At 44.9% G+C, this 22,225-nt stretch overlaps 1 protein-coding gene across 2 annotated transcripts in view; it reads left to right on the plus strand.

The window, feature by feature from the left end:
- The window catches only part of LOC126455462 (uncharacterized), a 252,901-nt gene extending 230,890 nt beyond the window's left edge, over window positions 1–22,011 (plus strand). For both annotated transcript variants that reach the window (XM_050091213.1, XM_050091211.1), the window contains exons 8-9: window positions 1,258–1,365; window positions 21,787–22,011. In XM_050091213.1, the coding sequence (XP_049947170.1) occupies window positions 1,258–1,359 (102 nt within the window). In that variant the 3' untranslated portion in view covers window positions 1,360–1,365; window positions 21,787–22,011. The remainder of the gene's footprint in view (window positions 1–1,257; window positions 1,366–21,786) is intronic.
- Window positions 22,012–22,225: the final 214 nt, after the last annotated feature.

Below are 22,225 nucleotides of genomic sequence, written 5' to 3' on the forward strand. Positions count from 1 at the left end.
GGTGGATATACACTGTACTAGTGCCGACATTGTGCATGCTCTGTTGCCTGTGTCTATGTGCCTGTGGTTCTGTCAGTGTGATCATGTGATGTATCTGACCCCAGGAATGTGTCAATAAAGTTTCCCCTTCCTGGGACAATGAATTCACGGTGTTCTTATTTCAATTTCCAGGAGTGTATTACAATTGACAAAAATTACACGAGTTATTCAAGTGAAAAATCTTCACAAGTTGAGCAAGTCCACCTCCAAAACTGGTTGAAGGCCCCGACGAAATCCTTATTGACTTGCTCAATTTGTGAAGGTCTGTCTCTTGAATAAATCATCCAATTTTTCTGAAATTTTAATCATTTGTTTGTCTCTGTATGTACATTACATCTACCATTTTCTGTCTCATTCGGATTTCTTCGTGGTGCGTCGTTTTTCTCTGTCTTAAGAGTGTTTTATATAATCGCATAATCGAGGAGTACCGCAAGTTTCCTAAAAGATTTAGTTAATGACGAAAGAGTTAAAAATTAGAATCGTGAACAGACGATTTGTACGGGATTCATTGTTCCGTACATTAAGAATGAATGGTGTTCTTGGTCACAAACTGTTCCTTCCACAATGCCATTTTGTTTTTAAATGCATCCACTTCCCCCATCAAATTAGAAATACGTTGCTTCTCACCTTGCAATGTCTTACTGACGGCAGTCTGTAGACAACTCTCTTTAAAACTCAATCCGGGTCTTATAATTTTGCTTCTTGTTTTCCATTTTCCTTTAGAAATTCAACAGTAGTGGGCATTCAAGCGAAAACTCGTTCCAGGGCGTTAAAGAAAATGCGAAGTTTGTTTTGTTTGTGAACTGTGTTGTTGAGAAATGTGAAACAAAGCCGCGTGCCACATGCAGTTCATCCTCCCCCCGCCCCTTCCCCCTCTTCCGGCTCGGACAGCATGGCGTGGTAGAAGGGGAAGTGTGCTCTCGGGCGAGAGAGATCTGGCGCGCTTGCAAAAGAACTGCACGTGAGCCGATTTCCTGTCCGTGCCTGTTCCAATGGTCAGCACTGCCTGACGTGTTCCTGCATTTTCTAGAACCCAAACTCATGCTGGCCAAATTACACCTCCCCATCATGTTCCGTGGCAGAAAAGACGTCTCTGCATATTAACATGAAAGTGATGAGTATAAACTACTGTAATGACACGCTTGCGTCGCTTTCCCGTCGGCTGTGCTTTTGGCGAGCTCTTTTAACCCTGGTGTAACGCGGCTCCGCCTGTTGCAGGTGACTCAGCCGGCCCGCGGGGACATCCACTACCTGGCGCAGCTGCTGGGCCCGTCCCACCGCGACCAGCAGATCCCTCTTTTCCACCGGATGGCAGTCTAAACCCAGGTGGGTTCGGCACCAAACACAACTTACAGCTAGTACTGCTAATATCATTGTCTAACAATTCCTTCTTTACGTACGAGAGTTTGTCATAAAGTTTTAGTGAAGACTTTGGAAAAGATCAGGCTCTGACTGTAAAACTTGGTGGTGTCGGTGCTCCTCTGTATATTTTTCCCAACGCTGGGCAGCTTGGCAGAGAATTTGGCTGCAGAAGACTATATCTTGGCTTTCCAGGAAACAAACCACATCGGAAATCGCCTCGTCGCCAATCTGGATGTTTTCTTCATTCAAGTAAAGAAGACGACGTCGTTGGGTGCCATAGCAGTAGAATACAGGTGTGAGGCGTCTGATAGCCCAAAACAGCGGCACGTCTTGCACAGAAAGAGCTGAGGCGATATCTTGGAGCAGAATCACCGACTTGGACAGCTTCCCACTACGCTTCATCTTGAAAGCCCCCTGGAACCCTCTCTAGAGGTTTCGGTACTATACAGCTGTGACAGTTTGCCCCTTACAACCATAACTGGTAGCATCACACTATAGTAATCCCAAAAAAACACTGAGCCTCACCGTGCCTATTTATAGTTGTGTCTTCGCCTTTTTCGCCAGAGGTGACTCCACATGTTTCCACTGACTGCCTTGCTCCTTTGTCTCGATGTCATAGTTGTTAGAAGATTACATTGATGGACAACAAATCGCAACACCAAAAAATTATTAATGTAGAGTAACGAAATTTCGGGAATGCATTTGTCTAGTTAACATATTTAAGTGGCTAACATTGCAGGAGCAGAGGTTAAAGTAAGTGCGAGGTAAGCCATCGCAAATGCGAAATTCTGGTATATTAATAACCGGTGTATCCACCAGAATGTTGAATGTAAGGATGCAAATGTGCATGCATTGTGTTGTACATGCGCTGGATGTCAGTTTGTGGGATGGAATTCCACGTCTGTTGCACTCGATCAGTCGACGGAGGGACAGTTAATGCTGTTTGTGGGTGACGCTGGAGATGTTTTTCCGATGATAAATCGTAAGTGCTTCATTGGAGACAGAACTGCTGGTCAAGAAGGCCAAGGCAACATGTCCACACTCCGTAGAGAATGTTGGGTTATAATCCGCACCCGTTGGCTGACTGGTCAGCGCGGCGGAATGCCACGCCAAGGGGCCCGGGTTCGATTCCCTGCTGGGGCAGGAGATTTTCTCCGCTTAGGGACTTGGGTGTTGTATTGTCGTCATCATCATTTCATCCCCCATCTCCGACGCGCAAGTCGCCCAATGTGGTGTCGAATGCAATAAGCACTTGCCCTCGGCGGCCGAACTTTCCCGAATGGGGGACTCCCGGCCCACAATGCCGTATCTCATTTCCATTTTATGTTATAACATCGGTACTTGGGCGAGCGTTATCCTGTTGCAAAACGTCCCCTGGAATGCTGCTGTTCATGAATGGCAGCACAACAGGTTGAATCATCAGACTGACGTACAATTATGCAGTCAGGATGTGTGTCATACGAAGTCGCACCCCAGACCATAACTCCAGGTGTAGGTTCAGTGCAGCACGCAGATAGATTGGATGCAGGCCCTCAGCTAGGCATCTTCTAGCCAACACACAACACACGCCCATCATTGGTACCTAGGCAGAACCGGCTTTCATTATAAAACACAACCAACTTCCACCCTCCCATCCAGTGAGCATTCGCTTAACGCCAGTAAAGTCGGCAATGGTTGTCGCTTGTGGTCAGTGGAATGCACGCTACAAGGCTCCTGGCTCGGAGGCGTCCTTGAAGTAACTGATTTGTAACAGCCCGTTGTGCCACTGTGGTGCCAACTGCAGCCCGCACTGCTACTGTAGATGCAGTATGCATCAGAGCCGTACGCTGAACACGATGATCTTCCGTCTCGGTCATGCCACGTGGTCGTCCAGAGCCCGATCTTCTTACGACTGTACATACTCGTGACCATCACTGACAGCAATAATGTGCGGTGGCTACTTTCCTGCTAAAGCTTTCTGCAATACAGCAGAAGGAACATCCAGCTTCTCCCCTTACACGACCTCGATCAAATTCAGTGAGGTGTTGATAATGGTGTCTTTGTCGCCCTAAATACGTTCTTGACTAACATCAACACATCACGTACAATTTCAAAGGTAAGTAACGCTCACGGTCGTTACAGCGTGTATTTAAAGCAAACCTGATCTGCATCACCATAGTGGCGGTACTAGCGCCATTCTTATGCGTCTGACGCAAAATTTGAATAGGTATCATCTTTCTGATGTAGTAACACGCCTACCAACTTTAGTTTATGTCACACAAATCTTTATTGGTGTTGTGATTTTTTTTCCGTCACTGAAAATTATGAATGACCTAAACTGTTGGTGTTACACACTGAGATGTACAACGTCGCTATAAGTTGATCATTTACTGATTCTTCGTATCACCATCGCTAATGTAACAAAGTTTCTTTTATTGTTGAAATGATATTCAATATCAAAAATCACTTGCACACCCCCGAAGCCAGTAGCCATATCCATTCCAGCAGCTGAAATGAACTTCGTGTTTTTTTGTAGTGACAATTGGTGCGATGAACTGAAGCGTGCGTGTGTGTGTGTGTGTGTGTGTGTGTGTGTGGGTGGGTGGGTGGGTGGGTGGGTGGGTGGGTGGATGTGCGTGCGTGCGTAGTGTACCCAAGATAAACGTTAGGAAATTCGAAATTCCGAGATCGACAGCGTCAAGAGTGTGCCTACGATACCAAATTTGAGACATTACCTGTCACCACAGGCAAGCAGAGGCCGATGACCTTGATTTAACGAACAAAAGCAGCGGCGTTTGCACAGAGTTGTCAGTGCTAACAGACGAGCTACACTGTGTGAAATAACCGCAGAAATCAATGTGGGATATACAACGAGAGTATCCAGTAGGACGATGTGGGGAAATTTGGCGTTGGTGGGCTACGGCAGCAGACGACCGACGCGAATGCTTTTGCTATCAGTAGTACATCGCCTGCAGCGCCTCTCCTGGACTCGTGATGATATCGGTAGTACCCTAGACGACTGGAAACCGTGGCCTGGTCAGGTAAGTCCCGATTTCAGTTGGTAAGACCCGATGGTAGGGTTCGCGTGTGGCCCTGACCCTACGAAGCCATGGACCCAGACTGTCAACAAGGCACTGTGCAAGCCAAACAACGATGTCACATCACCGTGCCACAATTCGCAGTTCGTTTGAAGAACGTTCTGGACAGTTCGAGCGAGTGACTTAGTCACCGACCGACACGAATCTCATCCAAAATTTATGGGACATATTGAGAGGACGTTCGTACACAAAATCCTGTACCGCCAACACTTCCGCAATTATGGCCGCCTATAGGGGCAGCATGACTCAATATTTGTGCAGGGCACTTCGAACGACTTGTTGAGTCGATACTGTAGTGTCGGCAGAAGAGCCAACACCGTGTTACTAGTGGAGGCCGAAATGCACGCGTTTTAGCTCACGCAGGCTGGCGTGAGGAGGGAAGAACTATACTAACGTCAGGTCTGGAACATAACAAGGAATTAGAATTCAGGAAGCGGACGTAATTAGTTTGATACTTAACTTTAATCCATTAATGATGAACGTCGCTCTTGACGGTACGTGATTCACAATATTATCAGTTCAGAATACATTCTTTAAGAATATGGCGCCTTGCTAGGTCGTAGCAAATGACGTAGCTGAAGGATATGCTAAACTGTCGTCTCTGCAAATGAGAGCGTATGTAGTCAGTGAACCATCGCTAGTAAAGTGGGCTGTACAACTGGGTCGAGTGCTAGGGAGTCTCTCTAGACTAGACCTGTCGTGCGGCGGCGCTCGGTCTGCGATCACTGATAGTGGCGACACGTGAGTCCGACGTATACTAAAGGACCGCGGCCGATTTAAAGGCTACCACCTAGCAAGTGTGGTGTCTGGCGGTGACACAACAGATACCACGTCGATTTGCTGCACTACGCCGGGTAAAAAGAGGTCCGACACTATATTAGGAAATATCACATGACTTTTGTCACGTCGCTATCGGCAGGGTCCTAAAAGCTCGAATTACGCGACTAGCGAATGGGTGAACCTCACAGCTGGGTGCTAAAACGTGGCTTGTAAAATGGCCGATTGGCACGTGCGCTATGAAGCGTTTATAGCCACACCCCATAATGATCTGCGTCCAGGGCTATACAGCTTAGATAGTTCATTAATTCCGACACTCCACGTGAAACAGAAACGTGATTTGAATTTTTTTCGCTCTGTACCCTTTGACTACTCACGTTAGTGTGTAGAATGTATGAGACTGGCGATATACCATCTGACTTTCGGCTAAACAACATCCACACAGTTCTGATGATCTCAAGAGCCGACAAATGCGAGAATTATCGCACAGCCATCTTAACATCTCATTTACCCAAACTGTTGGCAAGAATAATACACAGAAGAATGGAAAAGAAAACTGAGGATGTGTTAGATGATCACTTTGGCTTGAGGGAAAGTAAAGGCACCAGAGAGGCAGTTGTTGTCGACAATGCAAACAAGATTGATCAAAAATGATGACCCGTTCACAGGATTTGTCGACTTGCAAAAAGCGTTCGACAATGTAAAATGGTGCAAAATGTTCGAATTTCTGAGGAAAATAAGGGCAGGCTATAGGGAAAGACGAGTGTTATACAATATGTACAAAAACCAAGAGCAAACAATAAGCGTGGAAGTCCGAGGACTCAACAACAGAAAAGAGGTGTAACTAAAAGTCTAGTGCACAGACCTAAAAGGATTTGTGCACAGGATTCGAACCTGCGACCGTAGCAGCAGCGCGGTTCCGGACTGAAGCGCCTAGAACGGCTCGGCCACAGTGGCGGGCTTTCGCACTTTGTACCAGCTGACAAACCAGGAACTGCCCGGGTAATCATTTTGCTAATTTTCTATTAGAAACGGAAATTAAAAACGAACTTTGTTTGTAGTGCAATATCGAAAAAATTTCATTTCCGTTTATTGGTGAAAAAACCTTTGAAATTGTGAAGCATATGTACAAAGAAATATGCGTAATGTACAGAAGTGTAAGTACAGTATCCCGGACAGTTCTTGTATGCTGCCCACAACTGCATCGCTTGTCTACAACGCGAGGTTGCAAACGTCTCCATGGCAACGCCCCTACATACTCGATTCTTTTCACCTACAGCCATTTGCGCTTTGCAGTTTGAAAGTTGTCAAAAGCGATGCCATATGTCAGGGACTTCCTTAAGTTAACTCGACAGAAGCAATGTCTCCTACATCTACATATCTACATATATGCTTCGGTAGCCACCAAGCGGTGTGTGGCGGAGGCCACCCACTTCAAACTTTCTATGAGATTTGTAACGCTTTCGTGATGGCTAAATGTACCAGTCACGAATCTTGCCGCTCTTCTTTGGACCATCTCAATCTCTTGAATCAGACCCAACTGGTAAGGGTCCCATACAGACGAACAACACTCTAAGACGAACTAACGTATTGTAAGCAATTTCCTTTGTTGAAGGACTGCATCGCTTCAGGATTCTACCAATAAACCGCAATCTAGAGTTCACCTTACCCTTTACTTGTGTAATCTGATCATTCCATTTGAGATCACTTCAAATAGTCACACCCAGGTACTTGCGGATGTTACCACTTCCAAAGACTGGGCATTTATTTTGTACTCGTACGTTAATGGGGATTTTCGCTTTGTTATGCGCAGTAGGTTACACTTACTAATATTGAGAGATAACTGCCAGTCATTACACCACGCATTTATTTTCTGCAAATCTTCGTTGATTTGTTCACAACTTTTCGTGTGATACTACTTTCCTGTAGACTACAGCATCATCGGCAAACAGTCTAATGCCGCTGTCAATACCATCAACCAGATCGTTTATGTAAATCATCAAAATGAGCGGACCTATTACGCTGCCCTGGGGCACACCTGAAGTTACGCTTGCTTCTTCTGAAGTCTCCCCATTCAGGACGACATACTGCTCTCTATCTGTTAGAAAACTTTCTACCCAACCGCATATATCATCGGATAGACCGTAACAGAGTCGAACGCATTTCGAAAGTCGAGGAATATGGCATCAACCTGGGAGCCGGTATCTAGAGCCTGTTGTATATCATGTCTAAAGAGGGCCAGCTGTGTCTCGCATGACCGCTGTTTCCTAAAACCGTGTTGGTTTCTGCAGATGAGCTTCTCAGAGTCTAAGAAGGTCATTATGTCTGAACACAAAATATGCTTCATTGTAGTAAAGAACAAAAAACATTTTCCAAATAGGCCTTGAAGGTCCAACAATATCGACAGGCTGCCGTGTCATCCTCAGCCCTTAGGCATCACTGAATGCAGATATGGAGGGGCATGTGGTCAGCACACCACTCTCCCGGCTGTATGTCAGTTTCCGAGACCGGTGCCACTTCTTCAAAGTCAAGTGGCTCCTCAGTTGGCCTCACGGAGGCTGAGGGCACCCCGCTTGCCAACAGCACTCGGCAGACCCGGACGGTGACCCATGCGAGTGCTAGTCGAGCCCAACAGTGATTAACTTCGGTGATCTGACGGAACTGATGTTACCACTGTGGCAAGGCCAATGGCGTAGTAAATAATAAATATACTCATATATGATGCTGTATTTTTTTCATGCATCTGAATATTTATGACATCATATCTCCTGAGATATGTGAAGTATCATGATGAAATTTTGTAGGTGCATTTAGCGGCATACGTGGATACTGTCTGCGAGATTGATTGCAAATAGAATTAGAAACACAGAAGTAATAAACTTAAACGTCGTGTGTGATGTGGCAGTTTTTCACACATGTCATTGCTTGTGACGTCTGATCTCCTGAACTATAATATGTATGTGGTTCTTGCCTCCACATCAACTGTTGCCTGACAGTAAGGGGTATGTATATCGAGGTTTGGTTGTAATCGGTGCAATGATTTAGGAGGAGATGTTTCTCGGCCGATTTCGGCTCAAAAACGTGGAACTTGTGGGACATCGTGGAGTATTCCCTACAGTTTCATGATGTTCTGATAGGTGATGGCGCTAAGCATAACCCTCAAAATGGTGTCTGTTACACTGAGGTGCTTTCCAAGCAAAGAGCTGTTACTGAGCATCGCAGATATTCACAGGCGTTTGCAGAATGTCTACAGAGAACTGGCAGTGAACAAAAGCACGGCGAGTCGTTGGTCGAGGCGTTTTTGGCGTTAATGGGCTATGGCAGCAGACAACCAACGTGACTGCTTTTGCTAATAGCACGACATCGCCTACAGCGCCTCTCCTGGGCCCTAGACGACTGGAAAAACGTGGCCTGTTCCGGTGAGTGCAGATTTCCGTTGGTAAGAGCTGAAGGTAGGGCAGGCCACATGAAGCAGTGGAGCCAGGTTGTCAACGAGGCACTGTGTGAGCTGACGGTGGTTCCATAATGGTGTGGACTGTGTTTGCATGGAATGAACCGATCGTTAACTGGAAATGGTCGTGTTCGGCTGCTTGGATACCATTTGCAGCCGTTCATCGACTTCATATTCCCAAACAGTAATGGAGTTATTGTGGATGAAAATGCACCATGTTGCTGAGCCACAGTTGTTTGCGATTGCTTTGAAGAACATTCTGGGCAATTCGAGCTAGTTCGCCCGACATGAATCCCATCGAACATTTATGGGACGTGATCGAGAGGTCAGCTGTAGGGCCTGCTGCCCAGCATGGCGTGGAAGCCAGCGATCGCGCTGGTGAAGTGGGCAGATCGAATGCCGAGTCAACATATGCTCATACATAGTGATGCCGCGAGCACCAGGACGGAGACAGCCAGCATCTGGTGTATATGAAGAGCGTGCCGGCAGCCCACTGACAGTCATACAACTTGGCAATGGCCAGCACCTACATGGATACTCTGCAAATCACATTTAAGTGCCTGACATAGGGTTCATCGAACCACTTTCACGATTTTCTGTTATTCCAATCTCGTATAGGGCGCGGAAAGAATGAACACCAATATCTTATACATCTACATCTACATCTACATCTACATCCATACTCCGCAAGCCACCTGACGCTGTGTGGCGGAGGGTACCTTGAGTACCTCTATCGGTTCTCCCTTCTATTCCAGTCTCGTATAGTTCATGGAAAGAAGGATTGTCGGTATGCCTCTGTGTGGGCTCTAATCTCTCTGATTTTATCATGGTCTCTTCGCGAGATATACGTAGGAGGGAGCAATCTACTGCTTGACTCCTCGGTGAAAGTATGTTCTCGAGCTACTGAGCGTCTCTCTTGCAGAGTCTTCCACCGGAGTTCATCTATCATCTCTGTAACGCTTTCGCGATTACTAAATGATCCTGTAACGAAGCGCGCTGCTCTCTGTTGGATATTCTCTATCTCGTGTATCAACCCTATCTGGTACAGATCCCACACTGCTGAGCAGTATTCAAGCAGTGGGCGAACAAGTGTACTGTAACCTACTTCCTTTGTTTTCTGATTGCATTTCCTTAGGATTCTTCGAACGAATCTCAGTCTGGAATCTGCTTTACCGACGATCAACTTTATATGATCATTCCATTTTAAATCACTCCTAATGCCTACTCCCAGATAATTAATGTAATCAACTGCTTCCAGTTGCTAACCTGCTATATTGTAGCTAAATGATAAGGGATCTTTCTTTCTATGTATTCGCAGCACATTACACTTGTCTACATTGAGATTCAATTGCCATTCCCTGCACCATGCATCAATTCACTGCAGATCCTCCTGCATTTCAGTACAATTTTCCATTGTTACAACCTCTCGATATACCACAGCATCATCGGCAAAAAGCCCCAGAGAACTTCTGATGTTATCCACAAGGTCATTTATGTATATTGTGAATAGAAACGGTCCTACGACACTTCCCTGCGGCACACCTGAAATCACTCTTACTTCGGAAGACTTCTCTCCATTGAGAATGACATGCTGCGTTCTGTTATCTAGGAACTCTTCAATCCAATCACACAGTTCGTCTGATAGTCCATATGATCTTACTTTGTTCGTTAAACGACTGTGGGGAACTGTATCGAACGCCTTGCGGAAGTCAAGAAACACGGCATCTACCTGGGAACCCGTGTCTATGGCCCTCTGAGTCTGGTGGACGAATAGCGCGAGCTGAGTTTCACACGATCGTCTTTTTCGAAACCCATGCTGATTCCTACAGAGTAGATTTCTAGTCTCCAGAAATGTCATTATACTCGAACACAATACGTGTTCCAAAATTCTACAAGTGATCGAAGTTAGAGGTATAGGTCTATAGTTGTCTTTCCGTACGAGCTCTAAATTCCCTTATTTTATCGTGGTGATCGTTCCTCCTTATGTAGGTAGGTGTCAAGAAAATATTGTCGCATCCGGAGGAGAAAGTTGGTGATTGGAATTTTTTGAGAAGATTCCGTCGCAACGAAAAGCGCCTCGCTTTTAATGATGCCCAGCCCAAATCCTGTATCATTTCTTGACATTCTCTCCCATATTTCGCGATTATACAAAACGTGCTGCCTTCCTTTGAACTTTTTCGATGTTCTCCGTCAGTCCTATCTGGTAAAGATCCCACACAGTGCAGCAGTATTCTAAAAGAGGACGGACAAGTGTAGTGTAGACAGTCTCCTTAGTAGGTGTGTTACATTTTCTAAGTGTCCTGTCTTCCCCACAACATTTACTATGTGTTCCTTCCAGTTTAAGTTGTTCGTAATTGTAATACCTAGGTATTTAGTTGAATTTACGGCTTTTAGATTAGACTGCTTGGACGATTGCTTGGCTGGAGGCTTGACTAATTTTAATCACTTGATGCGCCTGGAAAACCGAGAGCTATTTATTATACATGTGGATATTTGTCTTGCTGCAAATAAGCCCGTTTCTTGATTAAAGGTATGTCCGTTCCGCAGAGCACTAATTGCATGGAGCCAATGAGATCCTGCATGGCATTATGTATGGCCCTACAACCCATCGCTCCCACGTTCGCTTGACAGTGATGGGTGCCCGTACAAAGCTAGCAGCAACATCACGCCCGGTCAATCACAGTCTCGATAGGCGATGATCATGGCAGTCTCGAATCCTGATGTTCGCTGATAGATGTTTCTCCTTCTACTGAGTGGTTATAACTAAAGTGCAGCTACTCACAGAGGTCCAGTGTTGGCTATAATTACTGTGTGGCAGCGAAACATGGTAGATGCCTTAACGTTTAACTGATTTATGTTGGAAAAAAATTAGTTGCAATTCTGGTCACCAGGTGCAAATCTGGTGCTGTGAATGCAAGAAAGACGCACAGAAATGTTACCATGGATAACGGATTAGGAACGGTACGTGGACAGAGAAGCTGAATCAAGTGAGAAACGCATGAAGTTAATTTTATTATTAACTGCCGCTTATACGGTTTGTTCAGTATGAGTTAGAGATGGGGATCCGCTCCTGAACTGTTTTATAGAGTTGAATCTTTCAAAGGAGTGAACAATCAGTGATTCAGAAAAAAAGAACGGTAGCTCCAAACGTTTCACACAGCAGATCGAGAGAGAGAGAGAGAGAGAGAGAGAGAGAGAGAGAGTCGGAGCAGGTCAGCGGGGCCTCTGCTGGTCGGAGCACACTGCACGCCGCACAACACAGCCGGCGCCGGCCTCTGCCCTGCTTCTGCCTTGGCTGCCTGCATTGTGCAGTGCCCCATTGGATTTTGTGTTTCACATATGCCGTGTCGTCTCTGTGCTTCCTCTGCCGCGTGCAGTGTCTGGCGCACCTTAACTTAGCATCGCACTCCGTCGGCTATCGTTTCAGTCGCACGTCCTGCCCTCTGGGCAGTTGATGCGAGCAACAGGACAGAGAGCCTCCTGGCGGAGAACATAAGAACTACTTGCAACAACCTGCTCGCAAGAGAACGGACGATTTGTCTCGGAGCGGGTGAATGGTGGCCGTTCACCGCTCCCCCCACCCTCGGAACTCGCCGGCTCAACGCTCACCCACCCAACGTTCTCGACTCTAGCCAGAGTGTTGAGCAAAGCAACTCAGGTGTCACTCTGGTCTCTGCGGTCTTAGCTCACGCAGCAATACAGCTCGCGGCTCGACCAGCTTGACTCAGCGCCTCTGCATCGGAGTTCGTCTATTCTGGATATTGTTCTTCGTACTAATACCGATATATATATATTACATAATTATGTTATGTATACATCATTTGTTTTTATTTTATTTTTATTTGTTTAAACTGATCAGATGAGGTTCCTGACGACTCCTCTTACTAGAGGATTTTTTATTATGGACACTCGAATTTACACTTTAATTATGAGCGAACCAATAAACGTATCGCTAAATGTGATACACCAATATTTTCCTTGTTTTATTCTGCATAAGGCTATATGCAGCACTTTGGTCTTACAGTCAAATTTATATTTTTTTTTCTAATTGTAGTACAGATTTTGCGATTTTGGGCGTCTTCGGAAGGAAATGTTCACTTTAAAAATATATGGCTTGGGATGTATTTGTATGAGGTTAATGAAATTTTAATACATTATAGCCAAATACATTGTTAATGTAAATCTGAAGTTACAACAGTTTCCGATCACCCAAAAAACCACTATAGTGCAAAATAAATCGTTAATCAAAGACTTTGTCATATCGTGGAAGTTTCAATAAACAATACAAAATTCTTACTCATTATCTGTGTTACTTCAAAATAGGATCAAATAAGATCAAAATACAGGTATGGTACTGGAATAAACCAAGTTTAAGGGGCAATGTGCCTTCCATTTATTTTCTATTGTGAATGAGTGGTGAGTCATGAAAAAGACCTAGTTCATTTCAGGGAGTGAACAGTTCAGATCCGATCTCTGAAAAGAACAGTTTTGCCCATCTCTAGTATGAGTACTGGAGACATTGACTAGATGCTGCATCCGTGATCAACAGTTGCTCGCAGCAGTTCCGGTGGGATCTGAGCAACGTGATCCTGTATTTTGTAAAATGAATAAACCGCACAACAGTTGCTTGCTCCACATTCTTTCATTGTGTACACGATCTGTTTCGGAACACTGAAAGTTCCACCATCCGGTGCGAACGGTAATAATGAAATTATCGTGTTACACGGGAATGGAAGGAGATCCTCAAGTCTTAAATATCGGATAAACCACTAAGTACCTCAATTTTCTAAATTAATATAACTTGAAAGGGAAAAGAGGACTTACAAATAAAATCGCTTAATCTTCTGAGGTGATCCTCACCCCAATGTCGTCTGTTTCAAGCTGCACCTGTGCTATGGGTCATGTGCGGGCTCCATGCTCATGGCCAGTATTTACTATTCCACAGTTTTCCTGTTCGTGTTCCCAGTCGCGCAGCATGGGGAAACGGTTTTTATGGAATTTATGTAAGTAATTCCACATAATATGTGATTTCCTCCCAATCACCCCGTTCTTTTACTGCATTCTATATGTTTCGAGATTCTGATGACTTTTGGTGTCCGGTCGTAATGTCCATTTTCTCGGTTTTCTTAAGTCCCTTTTATCGTTTTGACGCAGAACCTTTGGTTTTAAGACAACATTGGGTTGAGGATAGGATGAAATCACATCGTTAAGTGATTTTATTTGTTAGTAACGTCCTGTTCTTTCTTTTAATTTAAGTTAGAAACCTTAGCCGCATACCTCCTTACCTGATATTTAAGACTTGAGGATCTCCTCCTATTCTCGTGTAACACAATATTTTCATTTTTACAGTTTACGCCAGAAGATGAAACTTTAAGTGTTCCGAAACCAGTTGCTCACACAATGAAAGGTCATGGATCAAGCAACTGTTGTGCGGTTTCTTCACCTTTACAAAATGGATTTATATAGTTGGGACTGCCCAATAAGGAGAACCCTCTTTGTCCTTGTGTACCGGTCTTTAGATCGGCTAGAGACCGAACATGTCCCTGATAAACGCGTTCACTTAGGTATCTCTAGAACCAAAAGTCACATTGATTCAAATCAGTTGATCTTGCAGGCTACGCATCTGGAAATCCTCTGGAGATAAAACGTTCAAGGAAGGTTGCATCAATCAGATTTTTCACGGGGCGAGCGACACGAGATGTTGTAGCATCTTGCACAAAAAAAGTGCTTTCCGCATAACTGCGCTCTTCCAAAGCTGGAATCACATGTTGTACCAGGTCGTCTCGATAACCTTCAGGTGTCACCGTAGACCTGACAGTCCCTCCGGATGTATCCCCTTCAAAGAAGAACGCACCGAGAATAAAGATGCTTGTCAATCCACACCACACAGTGGCAGACGGTGTGTGCAATAGCCTTTAGCGCACAACACGTGGTCTAACAGTACCCTAAACTCAGCAGTTCTGAGTATTCACCGCACCCTGTAGTGTAAAATGTGCCACCTGACTCCGAAGAGTATTACATGGCCACAAGTCATCAACTTCGATCCGTGCCAGAAACCAAAAAGTAAATTCAGAATTTTGCTGTCAGTCGTGAGTTTTCAGTTGCTGCACCGTCTGTATCTGGTATGGGTACCAGAGTAACATAGACTGCAAAACTTTCCATGCTGTTGACCAGTGGAAGGACAATTCTCGTGACACTGCATGAGCACTAGGACTGCCCAACTGACGTGCTGCCACACCAAACTCACCTGCGTTTTCAAATTTCATAATCTTCTTCTTTAAACTAATTAAAGACATTGGGCGTCCCGTCACTGCTGTTCACATAAAACATTTTCACTAACAGTGCACGGTTTCTCTTGCCATAGACTGTGCGGCTGGTCCCGGCGGAGGTTCGAGTCCCTCGGGAATGATTGTGTGTGTTTGTCCTTAGGATAATTTAAGTTAAGTAGTGTGTAAGCTCAGGGACTGATGACCTTAGCAGTTAAGTCCCATAAGACTTCACACACATATTTGAACATTTTTTCTTACCATAGCCATATTGTCCACTCACGTAATGGTTTATCAAATGACAGCATAAACATCATACCATCACACAAACAGTGTACAGTGAAAGATGTGCACCCGGTGACTAGAATTGAAACTAATTTTTTTCAGCGTAAATCGGTTCCACATTACCGCATTAGCATATCTACCAAGTTTCGCTGCCCAACGATAATTACTACTCAGACTGAAACTCTGTGGGCAGCTGCACTTAAACTATAACACCCGTACAAGGGGCTAATACGATCTCCTCACAGACAAGTAATATTCAAATATGATTTCTGAATGAGAAATTCGCTGCTTATTATTTCCTTATACGAGGTGCGACAATAAAGTAATGAGACTGATGTGAAGAAAAATGTTGCTTACTGTTTCAGTCAAGTTTAGTGCTGTCTCCTCCAAAGTAGTTCCCTTCTGATTGCACACACTTTTGCCAGTTCTTCTGCCATTGATGGTAGCATTTCTGGAACTCATTTTCTGTAATATTCTTCAAGACCCTCGTCACAGCTTTTTGGACATCTTGTGTTGTTTGAAAATGGTGTCCCTTGACCGCCGTTTTGACTCTTGGAAATGGAAAAAAAGTCGCACAGAGCGGTATCTGGTGAATAAGGTGGCTGTGGTAGTACTGAAATTTGTTTTGAGGTTAAAAATTGTTGTACTGATGGATCAGTATGGGATGGTGCATTATCATGATGCAGAATCCAATTATCAGCAATGTTGGCACGGGCACGAAGAACTCTTTTACGAATTCACGCATCCTGGCCAAGTTGACATCCGTCCGTGAGGTTGATGGTCGACCACTGCGGTCTTCATCTTCAACATTCTTTCTGCCTTCACTAAACACTTTATGCTAACGAAAAACTTGAGCTCTTGACATAACCTCCTCTCCAAAAGCCTTCTGAAGCTTAACGTAAGTTGTCGTCGCGTTTTCACCCAATTTAACGCAAAAAGAAATGGCATACCATTGCGCAATATAATGCAGTTCCATTTCCGTGACGAGAGACACAAACACATGTTAACATATTACAGCATAACTCATGACTGAGCAGTTGCATCGATGTGCCGCTTCGACTAGAAGAAGTTTATAGACCAAGGTCAAAGATATTGTGCCTACGCAAGCCTGTAAGGTTGCCACATCTTGCAAAGAAAATCAGTCTCATTACTTTATTGTCCCACGTCGTATACAGGTTGTAAGTGGAATTTCTCATGGCTGGTTTGTGTCGTTCTACTGAAATGCTAAACATTTGCATATTCAACTATGTAGCGACCCGGTTAGCCTTGCAGTCTAACACACTGCTTTCCAGGCAGGAAGGAGCCCGATGGATTAGTGTCGAGGTACGATGTAGCAGCCAGTCTGTGGATGGTTTTTAGGGGATTTTCCATCTGGCTCAGCGAATGCAGGCTGGTTCCCCTTATTCTGCCTCAGTTACACTATGTGAGTGATTGCTGCGCAAACACTTTCTCCACGTAAACGTACACCATCATTACTCACCACGCAAACATAGGGGTTACACTCGTCTGGTGTGAGACGTTCCCCGGGGGGATCCTCTGGGGGCCTAACTCCACAATAACTCTGGGTTCGGTGTGGGGCGGCGGTTGGGTGGATGGACTGCTGTAGCCTGTTGTGGGGTTCTGTACCACTACGGCAGGGCCAAAGCCTCTCCATCGCTTCTAGGTCACCAGTTCCATACAATACAATACAATGTAGCACACTTCATTCCAATTTGACGTGTTTTTGCATACCGCCTTCAAGGTGCTGTGATTTTGAAACTGCTGTGATTTTAATGGCCAGAATTGTAGATTCTATAATTACAGAGGACACATACACTATCCAGTCACATTAATACCACATTTTGTAACACGAGAAGTGCAGGAAGAGAGTCTATCATGTTCTGGAAGGTACGGTCAGGGATGTGGAGCCATGGCGACTTCAGTGCCGTGGCTAGTCGCGGTAGGGCACTCGGTTGAGGATCTATGGCGGGAACGGCCCGATCGAGTCTGTTCCTCAGATTCTCGACTGGGTTTTAATCCTCAGAGTTTGGTGAGTGGGGAAGCACGGTGAACTCATTCTGGTGCTCTTCGAACTACGCACGTTCACTGCGAGCTGTGTGACACATTGCATTGAACTGTTGGTAGATACCATCATGCCGAGGATCAAGCAACTGCATGTAGGGGTGGACATGATCTCCAAGAATAGCTGCATACTTGTGTTGTGCTTTTCAGAATGACGAGATCACACAGGGAATGCCACGAAAACATTGCCCAGACCATAAAGCGTGCAGGGTGTTTGCTTTCAGACGTTTCAATTCATACATGCCAACAGCCAACTGGCCGATGGTGCATGAAGCGTGATTCTTGTGGAGAGGCTACCGTCGCCACTCAGTGGACGCCCAGTCGCGATACTGGAGTGCAAATTCCAGTATTCGTCGCCGGTGAACAGTAGGGTGCACGAAGCAGGCGCCTTCTGCGGAGGCCCATACACAGCAACGTTCGCTGTTCTGCCATTGAGGAGGCACTGTTGGTAACCCCATGGTTCATGTGGGCGGCGAGTTCCTCAACGTTTGCACGTCTATTCACCCGTACAGATCTCTGCAGGCTTCGTTCATCCCTGTCATCTCCGGCCCGTGGTGCACCGTCATTGTCTCGGCGCCGGTTTTGGATAGCCCCATTTTGCCGTCTCGGTATACTATAACAATGGAGACACGCTAACAGTTTACAAACTTAGCTGTTTCAGAAATGCTTTCTGTTGTGGCGTAACAAGACAGCTACGCCACACTGAAGTAGCCGAAAGGCACGCGTAACCTCACTTAGGCTAGATAGAGGTCTGAAACAGGATACGTAATGAATGGTAGCAAGAAAAGTACGTAGCTGCTATTATACTTAACTTTTAATCCGTCATTGGTTTACAACGTTCGTGATGAGACATTTCATACGATAATTATCAAACTACACTCCTGGAAATTGAAATAAGAACACCGTGAATTCATTGTCCCAGGAAGGGGAAACTTTATTGACACATTCCTGGGGTCAGATACATCACATGATCACACTGACAGAACCACAGGCACATAGACACAGGCAACAGAGCATGCACAATGTCGGCACTAGTACAGTGTATATCCACCTTTCGCAGCAATGCAGGCTGCTATTCTCCCATGGAGACGATCGTAGAGATGCTGGATGTAGTCCTGTGGAACGGCTTGCCATGCCATTTCCACCTGGCGCCTCAGTTGGACCAGCGTTCGTGCTGGACGTGCAGACCGCGTGAGACGACGCTTCATCCAGTCCCAAACATGCTCAATGGGGGACAGATCCGGAGATCTTGCTGGCCAGGGTAGTTGACTTACACCTTCTAGAGCACGTTGGGTGGCACGGGATACATGCAGACGTGCATTGTCCTGTTGGAACAGCAAGTTCCCTTGCCGGTTTAGGAATGGTAGAACGATGGGTTCGATGACGGTTTGGATGTACCGTGCACTATTCAGTGTCCCCTCGACGATCACCAGTGGTGTACGGCCAGTGTAGGAGATCGCTCCCCACACCATGATGCCGGGTGTTGGCCCTGTGTGCCTCGGTCGTATGGAGTCCTGATTGTGGTGCTCACCTGCACGGCGCCAAACACGCATACGACCATCATTGGCACCAAGGCAGAAGCGACTCTCATCGCTGAAGACGACACGTCTCCATTCGTCCCTCCATTCACGCCTGTCGCGACACCACTGGAGGCGGGCTGCACGATGTTGGGGCGTGAGCGGAAGACGGCCTAACGGTGTGCGGGACCGTAGCCCAGCTTCATGGAGACGGTTGCGAATGGTCCTCGCCGATACCCCAGGAGCAACAGTGTCCCTAATTTGCTGGGAAGTGGCGGTGCGGTCCCCTACGGCACTGCGTAGGATCCTACGGTCTTGGCGTGCATCCGTGCGTCGCTGCGGTCCGGTCCCAGGTCGACGGGCACGTGCACCTTCCGCCGGCCACTGGCGACAACATCGATGTACTGTGGAGACCTCACGCCCCACGTGTTGAGCAATTCGGCGGTACGTCCACCCGGCCTCCCGCATGCCCACTATACGCCCTCGCTCAAAGTCCGTCAACTGCACGTACGGTTCACGTCCACGCTGTCGCGGCATGCTACCAGTGTTAAAGACTGCGATGGAGCTCCGTATGCCACGGCAAACTGGCTGACACTGACGGCGGCGGTGCACAAATGCTGCGCAGCTAGCGCCATTCGACGGCCAACACCGCGGTTCCTGGTGTGTCCGCTGTGCCGTGCGTGTGATCATTGCTTGTACAGCCCTCTCGCAGTGTCCGGAGCAAGTATGGTGGGTCTGACACACCGGTGTCAATGTGTTCTTTTTTCCATTTCCAGGAGTGTATGTAAGGCTAATGGCGCCTTGCTAGGTCGTAGCCATTGACTTAGCTGAAGGCTATTCTAACTGTCTCTCGGCAAATGAGAGAAAGGCTTCGTCAGTGTAGTCGCTAGCAAAGTCGTCGTACAACTGGGGCGAGTGCTATCCCGTATCTTGAGACCTGCCTTGTGGTGGCGCTCGGTCTGCGATCACACAGTGGCGACATGCGGGTCCGACATGTACTAAATAGACCGCGGCCGATTTAAAGCTACCACCTAGCAAGTGTGGTGTCTGGCGGTGACACCACACTTTCACCCTAGGCCCGCAACCCAGTGATCATGCCCTTCTGGGCGTCAGATAAATCGCCCTATTTCTGCATTAGAACGACGATTGCACTTTTTTCCTCCGACAAGCTTCATATACCCTCCACTGCTAGTGCTGCCAAATGCCGTCTGTGAGTGGTTATTGCACGTTGACGTCGAACATACGCAGTAGACACATTGATGTCACTGGACCGCGTATTACTCTTGAAACAAGACGGAAACTTTTGCTCTGTTTTCAAACTCATATACTTTGAGCTCCATACCTGGGAAGTTTACAATTAGAGTAATCTGCTTCGAATAGTCTATAGCAGGGTTCCCCAACAAAATTTTCTCGAGGACCCCCTCATCGAACATGATTGGTACCTTGCCGTATCACAATATCAAGTACCTAAAAAAGCCAAATTAAGGGTCTTTTTATAGGTTTTCTACTTTTGGTAATTAGAAAAAACATTGACATATTCATTATTGAAAAAATATTGAGCTTAAAACTTTTTCAATTTAGCCATCATTGTTATTGTTAAATTTTTGATTATTGCTCACAACCTTTGTCTTCAAATCTGGGTGTTTAGTATAACAAACTCCTTAAAAAAATAAAAATTGAGTATGAACTGAAAATGAAAGGAAGATGCTAGACGCACAAGTTAGCGTTTGCTAAATCTCTGCTCATGCAGGAAGCGGCCAAAACAAAAAATCTGTTATCATACAAAATATATTTAATATATTTTTTTATTCTAACAGCATCTTGTGGGCCCTTGGGGGTCCGCGGACCACCTGTTGGGAACCACTGGTCTATAGAAAATGAACTTTTTCAGTTGCATATAAATTACAGAGCTCAAAATAAATTTTGTCTGTGCCATTAATCTACGTTTATTTTCAACGATTCAGTTTTTCCTTAACTTCAATAACTTCAATGAAATTTTTCGCTTATTCCTGGAGAGGAACAAGAAATATGGAATACGACTAAGGTTTATTGACAACTAGATTCGTTTGGCATTGGGACTCATATCTCATCATACTTCTGTCTTTACGATTTTGAGAATTCGACACCCATGTTTCCTCAGAACCACGAAAACAACAATAACTTTCATAAATATGTTGCATTTAACAGAGCCAGGCATTATTCAGTTAATACCTGCCCACGTTTAATTATTTTATTTTTAAATGTAACATCCATAAAAACAATAACAGAGAAAAAAGTGATTGTCTACATACAAAAAAATGTGAACGTATTCAAATCAGCTCGTGATTAGTTACAAATTTTTAAAATGCAGCCATGGTAGCTATTTTAACACGGCCTATTTCTTTATCTGTTTATCTCTCTCTATCTCTCTCTCTCTCTCTCTCTCTGTGTGTGTGTGTGTGTGTGTGTGTGTGTTCTTCATGATTCGTATAAAAGTGGATTTTAGTATAAAACAGTATTTTATGAACGACGTTTGCGTGAATAGGTCAGTTTGTTTTCAGTGAAGCCAATATTTTCTCCGCACGTGCTTTGAGAATAATTTGAAAATGTTTTCTCGGCCTACTTTTATAAAGTTTCCTAAAATACATCTGTTCTTGTATATTTAATGTTCAAGATATTCCAGTCTGAAAAAGAATCTTCATTAGTTTCTTTTGCATTAACTTCCTCTTCAGTAAATAAATATTCCTTTTCATGTCAGAGCTCATAAGACAACATACTCGTCAGACTAAAGAACTAAAAACTAAAATCTTATTTGCCGCTACTGAAAAGCAAATAATTCATAATAACTCTTTACACTCATCCTTCAATTTTCACAACGTTCTCAACGTACGATCTTCATCTTTTAAGTGTAATTACAAAACGCTTTTTGTTATTTGAATAACTAATTAATATTTTACTTTTTTATATTTCAGAATCAGATATTAAGAAGAACCTCATAACTCACCTAAGGACCTATGGACCATGCTGAATCTTAGAAGCAACTTTGACTAATATGACCTCAGAATTATTTATAACTCTTTAATGTTAAAAATTAAGATTAATCTACTACTGAAACTACCCTTGATGGATATGTAGCACACAACATGTACCTATGACTAAATAATAAAGTCCTTAAATTTATTAGCTACTGCATAAAATCTGTGGTAAAATGTTCCTTTTTTGGTCTTCTTTTAGCGCTGTGTAAGGAATCTTCAGTTGGATTTTGATTTATCAAGAACCTGCCAACAGGAACTCAACAAAAGAAAAGACAACAGGAACACTCATTAATGAAACATTAGAGTATTTGAAACATTAGTCTCACTTCACTATTTGAAAGCTTAGTAACGCTACTGGCGCAGGGTAATTAATTAA

This window comes from Schistocerca serialis, chromosome 2, assembly GCF_023864345.2.
Source record: "Schistocerca serialis cubense isolate TAMUIC-IGC-003099 chromosome 2, iqSchSeri2.2, whole genome shotgun sequence".
NCBI classification, from domain to species: domain Eukaryota; kingdom Metazoa; phylum Arthropoda; class Insecta; order Orthoptera; family Acrididae; genus Schistocerca; species Schistocerca serialis.